Source organism: Bos mutus, chromosome X (assembly GCF_027580195.1).
Source record: "Bos mutus isolate GX-2022 chromosome X, NWIPB_WYAK_1.1, whole genome shotgun sequence".
Classification (NCBI taxonomy): domain Eukaryota; kingdom Metazoa; phylum Chordata; class Mammalia; order Artiodactyla; family Bovidae; genus Bos; species Bos mutus.
In genome coordinates this window covers 120,766,667-120,780,803 of record NC_091646.1, presented here as the reverse complement: position 1 = coordinate 120,780,803, position 14,137 = coordinate 120,766,667, and the positions used below count along the sequence as shown (strand labels likewise).

General features: G+C 46.9%; 2 protein-coding genes across 5 annotated transcripts in view; one reads left to right on the top strand and one right to left on the bottom strand.

Annotated features, from left to right (window-relative positions):
• CNKSR2 (connector enhancer of kinase suppressor of Ras 2) overlaps positions 1–4,488 on the top strand; it is a 284,773-nt gene extending 280,285 nt beyond the window's left edge. For all 4 annotated transcript variants that reach the window (XM_005897733.3, XM_070365342.1, XM_005897734.3 and 1 more), the window contains 2 exons: positions 237–433; positions 3,451–4,488. In XM_005897733.3, coding sequence (XP_005897795.1) covers positions 237–433; positions 3,451–3,666 — 413 coding nt within the window. In that variant the 3' untranslated portion in view covers positions 3,667–4,488. The remainder of the gene's footprint in view (positions 1–236; positions 434–3,450) is intronic.
• Positions 4,489–5,781: 1,293 nt separating this feature from the next.
• Positions 5,782–9,931, bottom strand: KLHL34 (kelch like family member 34). The gene has a single exon (XM_070365344.1). The coding sequence runs from the start codon at positions 9,337–9,339 to the stop codon at positions 7,372–7,374; it is 1,968 nt and encodes a 655-aa protein (XP_070221445.1). The 5' UTR covers positions 9,340–9,931; the 3' UTR covers positions 5,782–7,371.
• Positions 9,932–14,137: the final 4,206 nt, after the last annotated feature.

Genomic DNA, 14,137 nt, shown 5'->3' with positions numbered 1-14,137 from the left:
TATTATTCTAAAACAATTGGCTGCCTGTAGCTAGTCTTACCCAGTATAACTAGCAACTGTGGGTTTGATGGGTTGTTTTTCTTTTTTTTAATGTAATAGTGTTTTCCCTATCATTCATTATTCCGTTTCTCAGATTTTTTTTGTTTGTTTGTTTAGTAGATTTTTGGAGTGTCAAATCACTGTATTACACTGGATTCATATTTCTCTGGTTTTTTTTTTTTTTTTGGACATTGCAGGTGAAAGTAGGGAAGAAAAGTTAGGAGACTCTTTGCAAGATTTATACAGGGCATTGGAACAAGCCAGTCTGTCGCCTCTGGGAGAACATCGCATTTCAACCAAGATGGAATACAAACTATCCTTTATAAAGAGATGTAATGATCCTGTGATGAATGAAAAACTACACAGGCTGAGAATTCTCAAAAGCACTTTAAAGGTAAGATATGAAATGGAAGGAGACATTCGTTTTAAGAGATTCATTCCTGAAAAAATCGATTATCAGATACTCTAAGGGACAAAATGGGAGGGGGATAAATAGAACAAATGTAATAAGTGTATTTGGCCAAAAGGAAATAATCTTAGCTTTATATTAACATCTCAGAGCATGCACAGACTACACATTATGTGACTTAGTTCTAGCAGAAAACAGGATGTAATTTTTTTTTTCCCAAAAATGTAGGGCTAGTGTTATTCCTCAGTCTTTTGTTTTCCTAAGATAAATATGCCATGTTGTAGAATTGATACAGTTATTAAAAGAGCACAGCATTCATGCAGGGGTGGGTGCTAAAAGGGTTTGAGATATTTTATGAATATCTCTTGTAGCACATTTGGAGTGAAGCCACATTGTTTCATATCCCGTGTGGAAATTTTATAATTGTGCTGTATACATTAGCAGTTCCCAACTCACGTGTTACTTTTTTCTTACACATTTCCATAAGCACTTACATTGTCTCCAGTCTTCTTATGCCACCCCCAGATTGGGGAGGAGGTGGTGAGGAAAGGGAAACAGGCAGGAAGTTGAAGAAGGAGCCAGAAAAGTCAGCCCCCTCACTGTGTGTCTCAGTAGAGAGGGCCTGCCATACATACTCTCCCTAATCAGACCATGCACCCTGAAAAACTCAAAACCAGAAAAGAACTGTCATACCAAGTTTGTGATGCAGTCATTTCGAGAAATAAAAGGTCAGAGAGTTCGTTTGGAAAATATTTCAGATCCATAGTCTACTGCTGAGGTTTCATAATTTTGAGACAGAGTACCAAAGAGATCCTGGACTTCTCTAGTGGTTCAGATCAGATCAGTCGCTCAGTCGTGTCCGACTCTTTGCGACCCCATGAATCACAGCACGCCAGGCCTCCCTGTCCATCACCAACTCCCGGAGTTCACTGAGACTCACGTCCATCGAGTCAGTGATGCCATCCAGCCATCTCATCCTCTGTCGTCCCCTTTCTCTTGCCCCTAATCCCTCCCAGCATCAGAGTCTTTTCCAATGAGTCAACTCTTCGCATGAGGTGGCCAAAGTACTGGAGTTTCAGTTTTAGCATCATTCCTTCCAAAGAACACCCAGGGCTGATCTCCTTCAGAATGGACGGGTTGGACCTCCTTGCAGTCCAAGGGACTCTCAAGAGTCTTCTCCAACACCACAGTTCAGAAGCATCAATTCTTTGGCGCTCAGCCTTCTTCACAGTCCAACTCTCACATCCATACATGACCACAGGAAAAACCATAGCCTTGACTAGACGGACCTTTGTTGGCAAAGTAATGTCTCTGCTTTTGAATATGCTATCTAGGTTGGTCATAACTTTCCTTCCAAGGAGTAAGCGTCTTTTAATTTCATGGCTGCAGTCACCATCTGCCGTGATTTTGGAGCCCAGAAAAATAAAGTCTGACACTGTTTCCACTGTTTCCCCTTCTATTTCCCATGAAGTGATGGGACCGGATGCCATGATCTTCGTTTTCTGAATGTTGAGCTTTAAGCCAACCTTTTCACTCTCCAGTTTCACTTTCATCAAGAGGCTTTTTAGTTCCTCTTCACTTTCTGCCATAAGGGTGGTGTCATCTGCATATCTGAGGTTATTGATATTTCTCCCGGCAATCTTGATTCCAGCTTGTGTTTCTTCCAGTCCAGCGTTTCTCATGATGTACTCTGCATATAAGTTAAATAAACAGGGTGACAATATACAGCCTTGACGAACTCCTTTTCCTATTTGGAACCAGTCTGTTGTTCTATGTCCAGTTCTAACTGTTGCCTCCTGACCTGCATACAGATTTCTCAAGAGACAGATCAGGTGGTCTGGTATTCCCATCTCTTGAAGAATTTTCCATAGTTTATTGTGATCCACACAGCCAAAGGCTTTGGCATAGTGGTAAACAATCCACCTTCCAGTGCAGGAGACAGGTTCGATCCCTGGGTCGAGAAGATACCCTGGAAAAGGAAATGGCTACCACTCCAGTATTCTTGCCTGGGAGATTCCATGGAAAAAAGAGCCTGGTGGGCTACAGTTCATGGGGTCACAAAAGAGTTGAATATGACTTAGCAACTAAACAACAACCAAAGAGATAACAAAATAGGAAATGCATGATTTGAAAAAACTTCTGGTAGCCAGCAGCCAAGTTCTCATAGTCAGTTAGCTCTCAGTTGATATTCATGTGAATGCTGTTGCAAATCCATGGGACAACGTAATGACCTTTTGATAACTAAGACCAGAATTTTTAAAGAGCTTTAATATACATAAGAATAATTCTGGTGCCCAGCTAAGGTCCAGAGATATCCTTACTACCTCCCACTTCACCGAGCCCCCATTCTCATTCAGGTCCAAACTACCAACTGAGCATCTAGCAGGAGGAAATAGGACAATGCAAAAGTAACCCAAGACACAATGGGGTAAGCCCACTCAACAGCAGTGATCAAATGTTATGGGGACTTATAGAAATGAAGGAGAAAACATTTTTTCAGTTGTTTAAGGAAGGCTTGAAGAAATGAGAGGCGTATGAACTGGACATTAAAGGATGAGGAAAAGTTTCCATAGGCAGAGATGGGAAACAGGATAGGGTCCAAAGGAAAAATAAACCAGGGTGCCTACATGTAGAAAAAAGTACCTGAGGATTTGAGTCTAAATAGTGAGTTTGAGTATCCAGTGAACCAGTGAAGTTGTTCAGTCATGTCCGACTCTGCAATCCCATGGACTGTAGCCTACCAGTCTCCTCCATCCATGGAATTTTCCAGGTAAGAGTACTGGAGTGGGTTGCCATTTCCTTCTCCAGGGGATCTTCCCGACCCAGGGATCGAACCCAGGTCTCCCACATTGCAGGCAGACACTTTACCATCTGAGCTACCAGGGAAGCCTGAGTTTGAGTATAACAGAGCTGTTTCTTCTGGGCTTTTGCCTGTTAACTCTTTAGTTAAAATCTGAAGAAAATTGTCCCTTTTGTAACTCTTGAATCCTTTTATTTTTCAGGCCAGAGAAGGGGAAGTAGCCATTATCGATAAAGTACTAGACAATCCAGACTTGACATCGAAAGAATTCCAGCAGTGGAAGCAGATGTACCTCGATCTTTTCTTGGATATCTGTCAAAATACCACCTCAAATGACCCATTAAGCATTTCTTCTGAAGTAGATGTAATCACTTCCTCTCTCACACACACTCATTCATACATTGAAACGCATGTGTAAGTGTATTGTGCCGTCTGGCCATTTGGTACCTTCTGGTACTTTGAACAAGTATATAAGGTAGTTTTTATATCAACGTGTGGGACACGTTGACAAGCTATACTTTAATGTTACCATTATATGAAACAAACCCTATATGGTCATAATACCACTGTCTTTAATGAGCATTTGTATATTTTATATGCAGTTAGTGCTCAGCTTATGTTTACCATGTGCAAAATCAACTGTCTTCAATGATTTAAAATTAACTTTTGCAAACAACCCTGAAGACAGGTGGTCTTCAAGTAGAAAAAAAAAAACACAAAAAGGCGGTTTTCTATCTAAGGTCATCTTTTCTCCCTTTAATTTTATATAAACAAGACTTCAAAACTAAATCACATTTTTTCAGGTGCAGACATCCTTGTGGGTGGGAAAGAATTTAAACCTTTTTTATATTTATTAAAATGTTCTAAGGATTTTCTTAAACATTGCACAAAGTTTAATGCTGTAGTTTTATTTTTGTGAAATGTAGATGCGCATACATACAAGAGTTAAGCAAAATAGAAGAGCATCAACATAAGAAAAGTTCAGGTATCAAATATTCGTCTTAATAGTCTATTAACTTGTGAAAGCTGGTTAATGGAAATACTATTCCATATCCATGGGGACACTCAATGGTGTATCAGGGCAAAGCTTTGTAAGATGTTTTTGTAACTGAGACCAAAATTGAAGATAGAGCTGCTTTATTTTCTTGGTTTAAATCTTCCTTTATTTTTGTAGTGATGAAATGCTGATTGTGTACAGAGGAATTTGAGAGTGAATTTTTTAAAACACACTTAACTCACCCAGAAAGGCAGCTAACATATATATATATAATTTCAGCCCAAACTCATGTTTTTAAACTCCAACTCCTAAAAACCTACAAGGTATAAACGGAAATGAATCAACTTCCCAGTTAGTGTCCAATTTTCCCCCTAGTCCGTTAGTGAAACTTATGTAATTATACTTCAGGCAGGGAAGTAAAATATGTTTGGTTTCAGGCTGATGTGTGTTCTAATATAGAAAACAATGTTGAATACGAAAAATGTACCTCTCTCCTGAGGAGCAAGAAGATGATGGTCATTCAGAGAGATATTACATTGAACTATACGATAGAAACAATTTTTAGAGGTTTTTCCTAGTTTCATGATTTGTTCTATAGAGTGGATAAAGTCTATGAAAAAAATTCTCTTCATATATTTCCATTTATAAGCATCTCATTTTTGAAAAGTGATCACAGCATGATAATGACTGTGCTGCTTTTTAGTGTCTGGCTGCATAACGTACAAGTCACAATTTGCTGGGTTTTGGTTTGGTTTTGTTTTTTTTCTTTAGAAGGAGGAAGAGACCCTCCTTTACTATTCTATATCCTGAAATCTACTTCTAATCAGCTTTATACTGTTGCCTGTACAGCTCAGTGAATGTACTTTCATCTCTAAGCGTTCAGATATCTGCCAGTGACTATTTTTGCTGTAGAGAAGAAAGTAAAAACTCCACAGCGAGGATCTTTTTCTTTGCTTTTGAAACCACCATTGAATCACTATCGTTTTGCAGACTTTGCACAACTGTACAGGAGAGTGGCCTTTCTACAGCACATTTTCAGTAATCCTATATTTAGTCAAAGTGGATGAGAAATCATGTATTAATGTTTGTATGGAATTTGGGGTCCAGTGTAATATTTTTATCATTTAAAAAAACCTATTTGTAAAAACATTTATTTACTGCATGGATATTGACGCACATTAAATTTGTGGGATTTTGTATATGTAAAAAAAAAAAAAAAAAAAAAAAAAAAAAAAAAAAGAAACCTCTTGTCCTAAAATGAATTGTGCTTGTTACAGGTGTTTAGACTTGTTGATGTTTACTAGGCCAAATGTGTACATTTACTTAAAAATATCTGTACCTGATGGATGTGTCGTGGATACAGTGGCCAGATTGTGCCCCTGTCAACAGCGAGCAGTTGATGGAAAGACTAGCTGTGTTGCTACTAAGCGGCTTTTACTTTGGTGAAGTTGGCTCTGTTGTTTTAAATGGTAAAAAGTAAACTAATGAATTTTAAAAGACTCGTGGCTAGCTTAGCATGAAAGAGACCTTTAACGCTATATATCTGTACATTTTATTGCATTAGTTTCAAATCTAGGAGAGAGGCGGCACTGTAAACTGAAGTCAAATAAATTCAGCTCTTAATGAATCCTTATAAAGCACCTATTTTATTCATGCAATCCACATCACATTTCTTTGTGACCGAATCACACGCCACCCCACCACCCCCAGTTACAAGTTTTAACTTTGTCACTCCACTGTGGTATAAGCCAGAAGAGGCAATGTCCAGTATATACAAGAATCTTCTCTGAAATCCTGCAAAATCAAGTTGGTTTCCCATTTACCTGACACAAACTTTAAAATTTCACCTGCTGCTCTTTCCTTTCTCTGTGATTCTTTTGGGAAGGTGGGGTAGAAGGTCTAGGAGGCCGGGTACCATCAAAAATAAACTTAAAAAAAATTTTTTTTACAAGTATTACCTACAGCGTATCTGCCGAATGAACGTTTAAAGAGGATAAAAGAAATAGGGGTTTTGTTAGCTGCTGCTGCTGCTGCTAAGTCACTAAAGTCATGTCCAACTCTGTGCGACCCTATGGACTGGAACCCACCAGGCTCCTCTGTCCATGGGATTCTCCAGGCAAGAATACTGGAGTGGATTGCCATTTCCTCCTCCAAAGGATCTTCCGGACCAAGGGATAGAACCACTTCTCTTATGTCTCCAGCATTGGCAGGCACTAGAGCCACCTGGGAAGCCCCGTTAAATGTTCCACTAAATCAGAGAAGCCGGATTATTATGGCTAAAGTGAAGTGAAAGTGAAGTTGCTGAGTCGTGTTTGACTCTTTGCGACCCATGGACTGTAGCCTACTAGGCTCCTCTGTCCATGGGATTTTCCAGGCAATAGTCCTGGAGTGGATTGCCATTTCCTTCTCCAGGGGATCTTCCCAACCCAGGGATCGAACGCGGGTCTCCCGCATTGTAAACAGACACTTTACCATCTGAGCCACCAGGGAAGTTATTGTGGTTAAGGGCTGCACAAATAAAACCAATAAGCTGCCAAAAGTCAGAGCAAAAGCAGACTAGGGTAAGTAAGGATGAAGTACAGAAAAACTTAACCTAGGTTATTTTCTCCAAAAATAAAGTGCTTTCTAGTAGATTTTTTTTTCTCAGTTCCGTATGTATATTAAACCGTCAAAGCAGAACTATAACCATGATTCTGTATCATAAAATCATAGTTCTCCTTACAATGATTGCATGTTTTTTAACCAAGGCACTTTCCCATCACTATTTATTCAGATAATGCCATCTTCTAGAACCATTCATTACAGTCATTATACCTAACAATTTTCTGGTCTGGCATATAACTTATTATTGTACGTTTTTTGGCTGTTTGGCACAAAAATAATCACTGTTTAGAACCTGGGAAACACTTTTAACTACAAGAGGGAAAACGGGGTCATATTTTATTTTTGAAAGTCCATCTCTAGCCCAACATGAGAATTTCTAGAAATGCCCAGCTCACTGGAGATGATTCATATATCCTAAATTTGATCCCTCCTGTCTCCCATTCTCAGAATAAGGGCAAATGTTTCTCTTTGGCCAAGTCTAGGAAAAGCCCACGACTTGCTCCTCCCTAGCCCCGAGGCTGCTTAACCCATTAAGCCCAGAACAAAATCCGGTGTCTCTCCCGGCTCTCCCTCCCTCTGCTCGTCCCCACCCTCTGCCAGCTGCAGCACTGCGCACTGCAGGCCGCTCCAGGCCCAGGGGAGCGCGCAGCCAATGTCCTCCCAGCGGTCCAGGTCGAGGTCATAGCCCACCACGTTGCGGGTGGGCACCTGACGTGAGTCTCGCCACTTGAGGCCGCCCAGTAGCAGCACCGTCTCCTCCACCAAGGCCAGCCCATAGCAAAAGCGGTCGTAGGGTAGCGGCCGCAGCCGAGTCCACTGGTCGGTGCCGGGGTCGTAGCGCTCGATCTCGGAGAAGGGCTCGTAGCGCCCCAGAAAGGCGAACACCGCGCCGCGCAGGGCGGCCATGTGGTGCCCGAAGCGGGCTGTGCCCATGGGCGCTCTCTTGCTCCACGTCTGCTCCCCGGGGGCCAGGGAGAACACGTCCCGGAGGCTGCTCGCGCCGCCGTCGCCTCTCCCCGCCTTGCCCCCGGAGATGTAAACGACGCCGCGATCCCCGACGGCGCCCGCGTGGCCGTGCAGAGCCCGCGGCAGCGCCCCGGCCGCCGTCCAGCGGTCCCGGCGCAGGTCATACATTTCCACCGAAGCCAGCGCTTGGCCGCCCGCGCCCAGGCCCCCGACGGCCAGGAGCCCCTCTCCCACGGCGCCGCACCAGAAATGGGCCCGTGCTTCCCGCATAGGGGGCACCGTCGTCCACACGTGGAAGCGCGGGTCGTAACGGTGCACTTGCGCCACGACAGCCATAGGGCCGTCCGCTGGGGGCGAGCAGGCGCCGCCAGACGGGCTCTCCCCGCCCAGGACGAACAGGAAGTTGCCCGCGACACACACGCTGTGCCCCAGCAGCTGAGCAGGCAGCCGCGTGAGGCTGCGCCAGCGGTGGTTGTACACGTCAAAGGCCACCACGTCCTGGGTGAGCTCCCACTCCTCCTCCTCCACCTGCCCCTCTTCCTCCTCCTCCTCCTCTCCCTCCTCTTCCTCCGGCTCCGGCTCCGGCTCCGGCGCGGCGCCCCTGCCCCGGGCTGCCCGCGGGGGGACCACGACTTCCTCAGTCACCACCTCCCGCCCCCGGCGCCCCCCGACCAACAAGATGCGTGTTTGAGGGCTCCGGACGCTGGTCTGCTCGCCCTGCATGAGCGGCTGGCGGGAGGGCGACGTGTGGTAGTTGAGGGCCTGGATGATGAGGCCCTTGACCCGGGCGGGCAGGGTGAGGCCGGAGCCCGAGTACACGCGCCGCAGCACGTCGGCGGGCACGAGGCCGAAGCGGACCCGCTCGAGTAGCTGGGTGCAGTGGGCCAGGCGTTCGGCCTCAGGCTCCTGCCGCAGCCAGGCCAGCGCCAGGCCCAGCAGCCGGGCCTCAGGCACCCGCGCCACGTCAGGGGCACCCAGCACGGCCCTCAGCGACGCGGGGTTGAGCTCCAGAAGGCCGGCCGGGCCTGCGCCCCGCGCCAGCAGCTCCCTCAGGTGGGTCACGATGCAGCGTTCGGCCGCGCTCAGCGTGTGCGCCAGGCCAAAGCGAGCCGCCACGTTGGCGGCGAAGCAGCAGTTCTCCAGGGCCAGCTGGCGCTCCAGGTAGCGGCCGCAAAGCCCCAGGGCCTCGGTGACCTGCAGGTAGCTGGCGGCCTCCAGCGTGTCCTCCACTGTGTCCATGGAGAGCGGCAGCCAGGCGGTGTAGATGAAGTCCAGCAGGCGCTGCAGGCCCGCCGCCGACGGCACGTGCAGGTGGATCACGCTCGCCTGGGATTCCCGGGTGTGACTCTTGAACAGAGCCCTGAAGTAGTCGCTGGAACACGCGAGGAGCGACCTGTGCGCCGGGAACTCGCTGCCCTCCGCCTCCAGCGTCACGTCGCACAGGAAGCCCTCGGCGCGCAGCGCCTGGTAGCCGGTGAGCAGCGAGCCGCCATGAGCTTTGCAGTAAGACAGGAAGTAACTCATGATGCCCAGGGCGGGAAGCTGCCGGGCCGGGGCTGGGGCCAGCCAGGCGCGGCCGGAGGCATCCCGGGACACGGAGCCCCCGGGCCCCCCGCGCTAGCCGAAGAGCCCCTAGCAAGGGTCCATTTTTGCCTGCTCAGCTTAAAGCCCAGGCCTCCTTCATACAGGTCCGCAGATCTGCCCGTACCCTTCTCAGGGCAAATGTGGTAGGGAAACGATTTCCAGAAGCACCTAGTAGCGGAGAGCGCGGGGTTTGGAGTTTTCCGGGAGGTGCAGGGTTCGGTTTCGGCGGCTGCCGAGACTGCCAGCGCGTTGCCCAAAACCCCCTCCCCGGCCCTGTTTGGGGAACCCACACCTGCGCGCCTGGGGCCGCAGTGGCCGCGCACCATCACCTGGAAGGGCGGAGCTGCGGATGTACTGACTCCCGAGGCGTGCTGGATCTCCGACGGCCCAGATGCACAGATGGGGCCGGACGAGGGCTGTCCGGGAAGTGCGGGGCGAGGGCTCTGACCTCCCGGGGGTGGACAAGGAGGGTTCTGCGGGCACCGGCGAGGGCTGGGGACAACTAACTAAGGGGCGGGGGGGGGGGGGTGAACTTGTTCCGCGCGGAGGATCAAATCAAAGCCTGGGGGATTAGGGAGGAGGGGCGCGGGTCAGCGCGACGGGTCGCAGGCGTGATTGGGCGCCACACATAACATGCCAGTAGCTCACAGTGACAGGAATAGCGCGCGGCCTCGGCCTCCCTGGCGCGCCCCGCCCCGCTCCCCGGCTGCTGGCTGAGAACCGAGGGCGCGGGAGGAAGCGGCCCGGCCTGGGACATGACTCTCGTGACCCGTCAAGCCGCCGGTCACCAGGGGGTCCCGGTAACCCGGCTGGGGGTGCGAAGAGCGCTCACCGGAGAGGCGCGAGTCGCGGGGACGCTGTGCTTGGTGGTGTCTGGGGAGGGGCGCCCGGCTGGGCTGGAGGAGTGACGACCCCCTTCCCGGGGCTCCTGTGGCTAGGAAAAAAGCCCCTGGCTCGCAGCTTTCTGCTTAAGGAGGCCCTAATTAATCCTTCGGGAGCGGGGATTAAGCGGCGATTTTGCGCGCTGACACCCAGGAGCCCGCTACGCGCAGAGGAGCCGCTGGCCGGAATCTTGCCCGGGCGAATCCAGGCTCCCAGCCAGCGGCGCTCCGAAGCACGCCCCTCACCTGGACTCACCCTTGCGTGATGCTGGGCCTTACTCTGCGCCCTTCCCGAGGTCTCCCTGGCTTGTCTCACACTCCGCTTTCAGGAGTTTGCGCCCACCTCGCTCCCCGACCCCGGCTGAGTTCTCCCTTCCTGTTCTTAAACCCTGCCTCACCCATCCCTTGGCAAAGTGGACGAAGAAACTGTAGGTGACTTGGGTTTTCTGCTTTTGAATGACCACTTCCTTTAAGAAAATAAGGCTTTGCAGTTTCTCTCCCCGACTTTCCAGTGTATTAGTCGCTCAGTCGTGTCCGACTCTTTGTGACCCCATGGACTGTAGCCCGCCGGGTTCCTCCGTCCATGGAAATCTCCAGGCAAGAATACTGGAGTGGGTATCCATTCCTTTCTCCAGGGGATCTTCCTGACTCAGGGATCGAACCCAGGTCTCCCTCACTGCGGGCAGATTCTTTACCATCTGAGCCGCCAGGGAAGCTCCAGGCTTTCCAGGCTATGATCTAATTAAGGTCCACCCCGTCCTCAGTGATGTGATAATGGGCAGTAAGGTTGAAAAGCTGGCAGAGGCTGCAGTTTCAAAGCGCCCCTCCTCAGGAAGTTATTTTTATAAGGTGCACCAAGCACAGAAATGATGGCTGCTGCTGCTGCTAAGTCGCTTCAGTCGTGTCCAACTCTGTGCGACCCCATAGACGGCAGCCCACCAGGCTCCACTGTCCCTAGGATTCTCCAGGCAAGAACACTGGAGTGGGTTGCCATTTCCTTCTCCAGAAATGATGGCTAAAACCACCCTAATCTTGAAACATTAGGAAAGCCTTTCTCCATCTCCAGCACCCTGCTGTTAAAGAACTAAAACGATTAATATAACTGCCCTTTCTTGCCAATTTGGAAAATTCTGTGTGTTTTGCTTTCATCTAGAATTGATTTTTCTGTTTTCTAATACAACCTCTCTGGTCATCTATTTTAAGCAAACCTTTTGAATGCGTTTGAAGTGACTTGCATTTCTTACAGTTGAGGTTGTATTTCATTAAAAAATAAAAGCCAAGGAAGGATAAAATTCTATCATTTTCTGCCTGGTATGCCATTGGTATTACAAGGTCTCCACTTAGAAGTAGTTCTTGAAGTACATAAAAATAAGTAAAATGATTTTGCTTTGTTGTCAAAGATGGAACTGTTGTATGACTTAAATTAGACAAATTATAAAATGCAGGCAGGGGCTCAGGTTAAGGGCTTGCTTAAACTCCAGAGGCTAAAAATACTGCAATTTGAATTCCTAATGTAGAGCTACAGATGGGTTGGGGGAGGAGAGGATGCTGGTTGGTTTGGGTTTTTCTTTTCTTTTCTTCAGTACTAAAATTCTTAGCTCAAAAATAAAATACCAGCTTGGTTCACTATGCACAGATCTGTATGGTGAAGTTAAATGGGCTTTACTCAACCTGATAGAATTTTGCTAGAAGGGATATTTGACATCATTTAGCCAAACCCTTTCCCTTTCCTCCCCCAATTTCTTGTTTTTCTTTTTAAAAATGTGGCTGATGAGCCCCAGAGGGAGTACGGTTTGTCTGGGTGACTTGGATATTGAGTTACAGAGTCTGGACCTATATTATGTGACCTCGTGTATGATAAAAATAAAGTAGTGCAGTGCACAGTCAGTTGATTTAAACCAAATTTCAGAGTGATGAAGTTTAAGCACAGTTTTTAAAACAGCATATTTCCAACCCCCAAATTGAACCACACATCCCATCAGCTCTGTCCATCAGCATGCATTCAGTTTGAATGCAAAATGTCACACTTACTTGAGAACAGAGATGGTGTGGAAGATTTTAAACTCTTGACATCAAAAATCCAGTTTTACACAAGTACCTGTTCATTGCCAGCCCAACATGCCACTTTAACATATTTTGCCATTGAGGATATGATGAACTGTGTTAAGTGAGAAAATTTACCTATTAGATGTGTCTACAAGGTCTTCTTTAGAACATATATTAAAACTGTCAATCCATCCAAGAACATTATTGTCCTTTGAGTAGCATTTATGGAAAGTATCAATATTTTAATTTCTTGGCAATATTAAGTAGGATGTGATTGGTCTGTTGAAAATGATCAGCTTATAAGTTTTCCTCCCCCTTTAGACTATGGACTTCTTGAGGCCGGGAACTGTTTCTTAATCTTTTTATGTCCATTCCGTGTCATAGTCTTTGGCATGAGTAATGTTGAGTTGAACAAATATAGGGAATGGCATTGTCAGTGGGAGGAGTAAAGGGTTGTTAAGAGGGACTTGACTTAAGACAATTACTTCTTTCTTTCTGCTTCTCTTTCTTCCCTTCACACAGCTGCAGTTGCAGACACCTCCTGATACAGCCATGAACTAACATCCCTAGGAATCAAGTGGCTCACCATGGGTGGCCCACAACTGAGAGAAGGTTGGACCATATCATCCAACTCTCTGTCCTATATCCCTATTCCTTTACCAAGACCAGCCCCACATGGCTCTTGGCATCTAGTTGGACACACTAATCTTCCTCCTCCTCCTGGGACACAGGGCCCCAGGTACTCCAGCAGCTCCTCCACACCCCACTTTGTATGGCCAGGCTTCTACTAAAGGCCCAGCTACACATTCCAGTGTGCCTGTTGGGACCCTGCCCTTTCTCTGAGCCCCTCACCCCATGTCAGGACTGTGACCTGCTGTCAACCATCCCTTTCATACATCTGCACCTCCTGTGACAGAGCCTACAACTAAAGTTCTCCTAGCACCCTTCTCATTTCCCACATCAAGGTAGCAGTGCTAGTCAACCATGGCACTATTCCCTGAATGGGCCCTACCTAGCTAAATGTAAATTCCGTAGTTCCCACCTCTAAACTAATTGTATTTGTTGAAAAAATTCCACAAAACATCCATGTATAATGGGCACTTACACTTTTTTTGCAAATGTAATCTGCAATGGTAACAGCTTTGTTGAGATATTATCCATATAATACACAATTAACCTGATCAGAATGTACAATTCAGTGGTTCTTAGCATATTTCCAGAGTTGTACAAAATTCTCCAAAATCTCATTTTGGAACATTTTCATAACCTTGAAAAGAAACCCCATGCTCTTTAATTCTCACTTCCTTGTACCACCTGTCCCCCAAGCCCTAAGCAACCACTGCTCTATTTTGTGTCTCTATAGATTCTGGATATTTCATGTAAATGGAATCATGTAATACATGGTCTCCTGGTGATTGACTTCTTTGACTTAGCATAATGTTTTCAAGGTCCATCCATTGTAATGCACTTTTGAGGGAAAAAAATAAAAGGATTTATGTGGTAATAACATTGGGAACTTTTTCTCAAAACCACAACATTCTAAACTGTGCTGTTTGATATTTAGGATATAGTTTTGTCAGGTTAACTCTTCTCTTCAAGAATTTTTTATTATGTTTTTTTTTTTTTTTTTTTTTTGGCTACACGGGTCTTAGTTACTGCATGTGGGATCTAGTTCCCTGATCAGGGAACCTCTGCCCACTGCATTGAGAGCATAGAGTCTTAGCCACTGACCTGCCAGGGAAGTCCCTTGGCAGGTTAATTCTTTATCATCTATCACTACTGACTCTTTTCAATCCCAATATGCTTCCTTC